Below are 7,500 nucleotides of genomic sequence, written 5' to 3' on the forward strand. Positions count from 1 at the left end.
TTGTGTCCGACCTCAGCGACTCGCAGATTTAGCGTCAAAAATATTCCTTCCAAGAAAACGCGTCGTGATGTAACGGTGGATGATGCCGTGTGCTTGACGGTGGCGTGACGTGATGGTGTGAACAAGTCCGTTTGATTACATGTAAGAAATTCTCACGTACTTTGACGTGACGTGACGTGTCGGTGACGTGATGCTATAATGTGAATTACCATCATCAGCTTCAGCGATGATGGTTAATTGTCTGTCCGTTGCTTCTTGTCAGTGCTTGTCATTCTGACATGAAACAGGATAAACCTCTTGCTTGAATGAATATTAAGCTGTTACTGTCCCAAACTGAAAAATAGTTTTTTTTACATTTTTATTTTTATTTATTTTTTACAAAACATTGCAATGACGAAGGGGAATAAAATATCAAGTAACTTCTGAGGCCGAAGATCGATGAGTCTGTATTATTATTTTTATTATTATTATTATTATTATTATTATTATTATTATTATTATTATTATTATAGAGCAGGGGCCACTGACTTGAAATTCAAGCTTCCAAAGAATATTAAGGTGTTCATTCGAAAGAAGTAACAGAAGGTAATATGAAATACAGAAAGAGGAGCTCAATTATTAGAAAATAAAAATAAAAATAAATTAACATATTAATAAATAAGTAGATAAAAATATAAATAAATTATGAAAATACAAGAATATTTGTTTTAAAGGTAATAATGCGTAGGGAGGCTGTTCCACAGTCCCATGGTGTGAGGAATCAAGGACCTCTGGAACTTTGGGGAAGTTCAACAACGAGGCCCATTTACTGAATGTTTACTGCATGTTTGGCGAAGACCAAATGTTAACTCATATTCTATCATTTATTTGCAGGATGTTTGAAAACATATTCTATCATTTATTTGCGGGATGTTTGATAATTTTTTGTACATCATACAGGATGTTTTATCATTTTTTTACATCATGCAGGATGTTTGACAATGTTTTACACCATGTAGGATGTTTGATAATATTTTACATCATGCAGAATGTTTGATAATTTTTTTACATCATGCAGAATGTTAGATAATTTTTTACATCATGCAGGATGTTTGATAAGTTTTTACATCATGCAGGATGTTTGATAATTTCCTACATCATGCAGGATGTTTGATAATTTTTTTTACATCATGCAGGATATTTGATAATATTTTACATCATGCAGGATGTTTTATAATTCTTTACACCATGCAGGATGTTTGATAATTTTTTTACATCATGCAGGATGTTTGATAAGTTTTTTTACATCATGCAGGATATTTTATAATATTTTACATCATGCAGGATGTTTTATAATTCTTTACACCATGCAGGATGTTTGATAATTTTTGATGTAATATGAATTAAAATTCATACATTAAAACTTCAGCAATAGGGCAGTGGGTTAATAGTATTTAGCTGATGCAAAATGGATTTGATTTACTTAATTAAAAAGAGTAACATAAAAAAATACAAACAATAAGAATAACAGTAATCGAACGCCGTACACAATTCTTGTTTGTTTACATTGAAAAAAAGCAAACAAGTAATTATGTTTGCCTTTTCCTAATGGAATATTTATTTCTGTTTGTCGATGCATCAGTAAACACGCCAGAGATTAGTTCAGGAGAAATTCTGTGTGATATCATTTCGTCTTATCTCTCTCTCGCTCTCTCTCCGTATATATATATATATATATATATATATATATATATATATATATATATATATATATATATATATATATATATATATATATATATATATATATATATATATATATATATATATATATATTTAAATGTGTGTGTGTATATATATATATATATATATATATATATATATATATATATATATATATATATATATATATATATATATTTAAATGTATATATATATATATATATATATATATATATATATATATATATATATATATATATATATATATATAAAACATGAAAAAATTGTTATATACCCTCTATTTTGGAAGAACTCTGAATGTAGAACATATAACAATGTTTTTTGTGACATCACAATAACTTTTTGACATTAGTACAGATGTTTGACGATCGCCAGAAGAAAAACAGAGTCAAGCCTTTGATAACTTTTAGGAACTAGAGAGCCTACCATTTAAAAAAAAAAAAGATAAATATTTTTGTGCTTGTTCAATAGTCCAGGAGACATGCTTAAAGTAGGTTCCCCTATTTCAAAAGTAGGGCGAGAGGCAATATTATATATAGTGTTGTATCGTCTGCAGTACCAAAATATCAATTCTCTTTCCTTTGCATTCCAGGTGGCGAGCAGCGAGGAGCCCAACGCAGAGAGCACAGATGTCATTCCCGACACTACCGTCGAAGTGGTGGAGTCTCCAGACATACCCCAGGAACAACCCATCGCTCAGGAGAGATCCAACGCCGCTCACCTCAACAACGACGGGATTCCAGAGGACCAGCTCGCCTTAGAATCAGTGGACAGAGACTCTGGGGGCCTTTCTACAGGTTATGGCCCTCCGCCGCCACCACCACCACACCCGAAAGCCATCCCGGTGCCTTTCCCAGTTCCAGTTCAACCCGGCTCTATCGTGATACCCGTGCACCCACAGCCAGCTCTCCCCGGTCCTGGCTACAAGCCTCCCCCACCTAAAAAGGGCGTTGGTTTCCGCCCACCCCCTCCTCCCGTAGGAGGTTATGGTCCTCCCATACAGGCTAAACAGCCTCCTGCCCCAGTTTTCAAGAGGCCTCCTACTCCACCAAAGAACTATGGACCTCCTCCGAGTTATCCACCTCCTCCTCCTCCACCACCACCCACACCTCCCAAACTCTCCTACTCTGCCCCTCCTCCTGGACCTTCTTATTCTGCTCCTCCTCCTCCTCCTCTTCCAAGTCCCTCTTATTCAGCTCCTCCACCAAGTCCCTCTTATTCAGCTCCTCCTCCGGGCCCCGTTTTCTCAGCTCCTCCTCCAAGCCCCGTTTTCTCAGCTCCTCCTCCAAGCCCTTCGTACAAAGCTCCTCCTCCTGGTCCTACTTACTCAGCTCCTCCTCCACCAGTCCCTGTTCCCTCTGTTCCAGGACCAGTACCTGGCACAGGCTACGGTGCACCAAAACCCATAGACGTTTACTCTAGTCCTGCTGAAACTGCTCCCATTGTCGCTGTTCCTCCAGTCCACGCTAAAGCCCCTATTTTACCACCTGGACCTCTTCCCTTGCAAACTGATCACGTTGCAGTTCACGGAACTGTGAGCTACGAAGGCAGGCAGCCAATTCCTGCCCCAGCTCCCATTCTGAATAATCCTGCACCTCTCCTGCCACAGCCCACTTATGTTCCCCCTGCTCCAGCTCCTGTCCCTGCTCCAGTCCAACCCAAACCACAAATAGTGGCTGTTCCACCCATAGCTCCAGTGCCTCATCCTATCCCTGATGCTGATGTGTCTGGCTCTGCCAATTCTTATGCCCCTCCAGAGTCACTTGCGCCAGCTGACCCATGGCCAAATGCAGTCCCAGTAATGCCAAAGATAACAGCACTCGACGTCAAATGCGAAAAGAACCTCATGAAAGTTAACATTGCGTTTGACAAACCGTTCTATGGTATAGTCTTCAGTAAGGGGCATTACAGTAATGTTGATTGCGTACACCTTCCAGCAGGCTTAGGTCGCACTCAGTCTACATTTGACATCTCAATTAATGCCTGTGGGACAACAGGAAACACCGAAAATGGTCTCTACGGTTACGGAAGCCAAAGCGGGTCAGGCACTTACTTCGAAAACACGATTGTGATCCAGTACGATCCTCAAGTACAAGAAGTCTGGGACCAAGCTCGCAAGCTTCGATGCACATGGCACGATCAGTACGAAAAGTCTGTAACATTCCGACCTTTCCCTGTAGACATGCTAGATGTGGTGAGAGCTGATTTTGCTGGTGATAATGTAGGATGCTGGATGCAAATACAAGTAGGCAAAGGCCCATGGGCTTCAGAGGTTTCTGGTCTGGTTAAAATTGGTCAGACGATGACGATGGTTCTGGCCATTAAAGATGATGATAACAAGTTTGACATGTTGATTCGAAACTGCATGGCTCATGATGGCAAGAAAGCACCGATTCAGCTGGTTGATCAGCGAGGATGCGTAACAAGGCCCAAGCTCATGTCGAAATTCACAAAGATTAAGAACTTTGGAGCGTCAGCTTCCGTCCTGTCGTACGCACACTTCCAGGCATTCAAGTTCCCAGATTCTATGGAGGTTCACTTCCAGTGCACCATTCAGATTTGCAGATATCAGTGCCCAGCTCAGTGTAGTGACGAGACTATTGGAGGTGGCTATGAAGCTCCAGTATCGCTTGGCCGAGCCAAACGTGAGGCAGAAGACAAGGAGGAAGGTAAGCAGAAAGACATTGGGGTGAATCGCGTCATCCAGGTAGTGTCTGCCCGCGACCTGACCTTTGTTTTAGAGAAGAAGGGAGGAGAAACTGATACCGAGGAACTGAGAGAAGCCAGCACTGCAACTCTCGTCGCCCCCCTGGTTGAAGACCAGAGTGGCCTCATCTGCATGTCGACGCCTGGTTTTGCTGCCACTCTCGTTGTGCTCCTAGCAATACTCATCGTTTCTTGCCTTCTCTCAGCTTTCTTGTGCCTGCGGTTTAGAAGTCACGGCGATACGCGTTCAATCATTTCGTCTTATGACAATCCAGCGTTTCTTCATAAGAAGACGCACTTCTAAATTTATAGTCACAGGTATTCAATTTCACTTTTAAAAGATGATGGTGGCATGGCTCGCTTGTCCAGCAGCCATTGCATCCTTCTATTTTGCAGAATGCACACTTATTCATTTAAGCAGCTGGTAAAGTCCAAATCTTCACTCACATTATGCCAAATTATGAAGCTGATTATTATCGCTCTCTCGAAAAGAGGTTATCAATCATTTCACAATAGCTTTAGCTCCACGAAGGGAGAACCCTCACAGAAGGTGGTCATGTCATCTTCAGTTGTAGTTGCGTGGTCATCATCTACAAGCCGCAGTGCCAACAGTGGGTGGGCTGTGGCAGGGCATTCGGGCACCGGAAGTCACACTTATAGGGTGGTGCCAGGGGAGATCTTGAAACGCCCTCGGTCATCCATTGAGGACTGAGCTTCTAAAGGGTCGACTAGAGAGGCCGTGGTTGTTATCCACAGTGGCTCGGTTCTCCTGTTCTTCGTCTCTCAACTTGCTCCTCCTCCTCCTCCTCCTCCTCCTCCTCCTCCTCCTCCTCCTCCTCCTCCTCCTCCTCCTCCTCCTCCTCTTCTGATTCATTGTTCTTGTTGTTTTGGTGTAACTCTTCACAGTTTATGTTTTTAATGACATATCAAGAGTACCTCATTATATGAGAGTATGTGTGTGAGCCCTCAACCGCGGGCGGGTGGGGGCCAGAAAGTATATGGTTTTCCTGTCCAGATGAATTCATCATTGAGAGCACTGTGGTGCAAAACAAGATTTGACTTTGCTGTGTGGTATGCTGGGTCTGCGTGTTGGGTCTACGTGGGTTTGTCCTTCCTTTGAGAAAACAAAATGAATTTTGCACCCCATTTTGTCCGTTAAATCTTTTTTCCTGCACTTCTTTACTTAGAGAGTTGCCATAATGCAATTTAAGTTTAGTGGTAGTCATTTTTGATGAGGCTCAATTATCATTACAGATATCATTATCATAAGTATCCATGATCATAGGACGCAGCTGCTTAAGAAGGCCAAATTTTGGAAGTGGACCTACGGTGAGATCCACGGAAGACAGAATATGACAGAATAATTCAACTTCCCCAGTGTGCAGTTTCGCATCGAACGGTCCACTGTGTCGTCAGGAGTCATCCTCGGCCACAAAAATGGCGGGTTTCGGAAAGTTTTCTGTTCTGGATCAAGGCTCTTGCTACCTCTGTCAAGGAGGTCGTCTTGGTTTCTGTAGACTGAAGCGACGTCTCGTCGACAGCAAACTATACCTGATGCTATTCGCGGGGAGGAAACAAAAATATCGAATGTGGAAAACCAATGATGGTGGATCTTGAGAGTTGATCTGCTAGGAACCGTCTCATGGGTAGCGTAAGTTAATTTATTGAGCTATTTATTAAGAGAGGATAGAATCGTTTCTGTTATTGTACATAGGAACTCACCTGTCATGGGAAATATGTGCAGATGGTCTAATTGTCTTATTAATCACTGGAATACTTTTTAATTATAAAAAGCAATAAAAAACTAATCGTCCAAGAGAGCAAAAAATGAATGAAGCTTCTCTGATGAAATCAGTCGTTTTAACCGGAGGCGTGGGGTTGGGGGAGGGTTAGAGGTGGGGTTGGGGGTTGGGGGGGAGAAGCCACACGGCGTCGGAACGTAGGGGGGAAGAAAACCTTGTAAATAGATCAAATTTTATTGTTAATTTATCTGTTTTCCTTTAATATATATTATTTCCCCCCCCCCTCTTATTTATTTGTCCCGTTGATCATTCTTCCATTCCCAAGTACCCTCTCTTCATCTCTCCTTCCCTTCCTCCCACATCCACCCCACAGCCTCTGTGTCGTGTATTGATGTGATCAACTAATATTTATAATTAACATTGTAGTTCTGTAACTCTGTAACTCTGTGTGTGAATGGGACTGACGACGTCAGCATGAGCGAGTGTGGAAGTTTTTTTTTTTTGTTGTTGTTGTTGTCGGTGCGAGTGACTGATTCTTTTGTTAGATTGTCTTTGTAATAAAATGTTTTCATATGTTGCTGGTTTCATTTATTACACTTCACGTGACGCTTTCAAACCAGAGGAGAGAATTGCCAGAAATGACGAGCTTGTATGCAATACGGTCGGTTTATTATTATTATTATTATTAATCAGGAGATGAACTCTATTCATATGGAACAAGCCCACCAAAGGGGCCAGACTCTAAATTCAAGCTTCCAAAGAATATTATTATTATTATTATTATTATTATTATTATTATTATTATTATTATTATTATTATTATTATTATTATTAATCAGGAGATGAACTCTATTCATATGGAACAAGCCCACCAAAGCAGCCAGACTCTAAATTCAAGCTTCCAAAGAATATTATTATTATTATTATTATTATTATTATTATTATTATTATTATTATTATTATTATTATTATTATTATTAATCAGGAGATGAACTCTATTCATATGGAACAAGCCCACCAAAGGGGCCAGACTTTAAATTCAAGCTTCCAAAGATTATTATTATTATTATTATTATTATTATTATTATTATTATTATTATTATTATTATTATTAATCAGAGATGAACTCTATTCATATGGAACAAGCCCAACAAAGCAGCCAGACTCTAAATTCAAGCTTCCAAAGAATATTATTATTATTATTATTATTATTATTATTATTATTATTATTATTATTATTATTATTATTATTATTATCCAGAAGATGAACCCTATTCATATGGAGCAAGCCCACCACAGGAGCCACTGACTTGAAATTCAAGCTTCCAAA

The 7,500-nt window shown here is 39.9% G+C and overlaps 1 protein-coding gene across 1 annotated transcript in view; it reads left to right on the forward strand.

Moving 5' to 3' along the window:
* Positions 1-6,744, forward strand: part of LOC136828184 (uncharacterized) — a 98,091-nt gene extending 91,347 nt beyond the window's left edge. The window contains exon 3 of the mRNA XM_067086031.1: positions 2,315-6,744. Coding sequence (XP_066942132.1) covers positions 2,315-4,732 — 2,418 coding nt within the window. The 3' untranslated portion in view covers positions 4,733-6,744. The remainder of the gene's footprint in view (positions 1-2,314) is intronic.
* Positions 6,745-7,500: the final 756 nt, after the last annotated feature.

The sequence above is a fragment of the Macrobrachium rosenbergii genome, chromosome 42 (genome assembly GCF_040412425.1).
Source record: "Macrobrachium rosenbergii isolate ZJJX-2024 chromosome 42, ASM4041242v1, whole genome shotgun sequence".
Classification (NCBI taxonomy): domain Eukaryota; kingdom Metazoa; phylum Arthropoda; class Malacostraca; order Decapoda; family Palaemonidae; genus Macrobrachium; species Macrobrachium rosenbergii.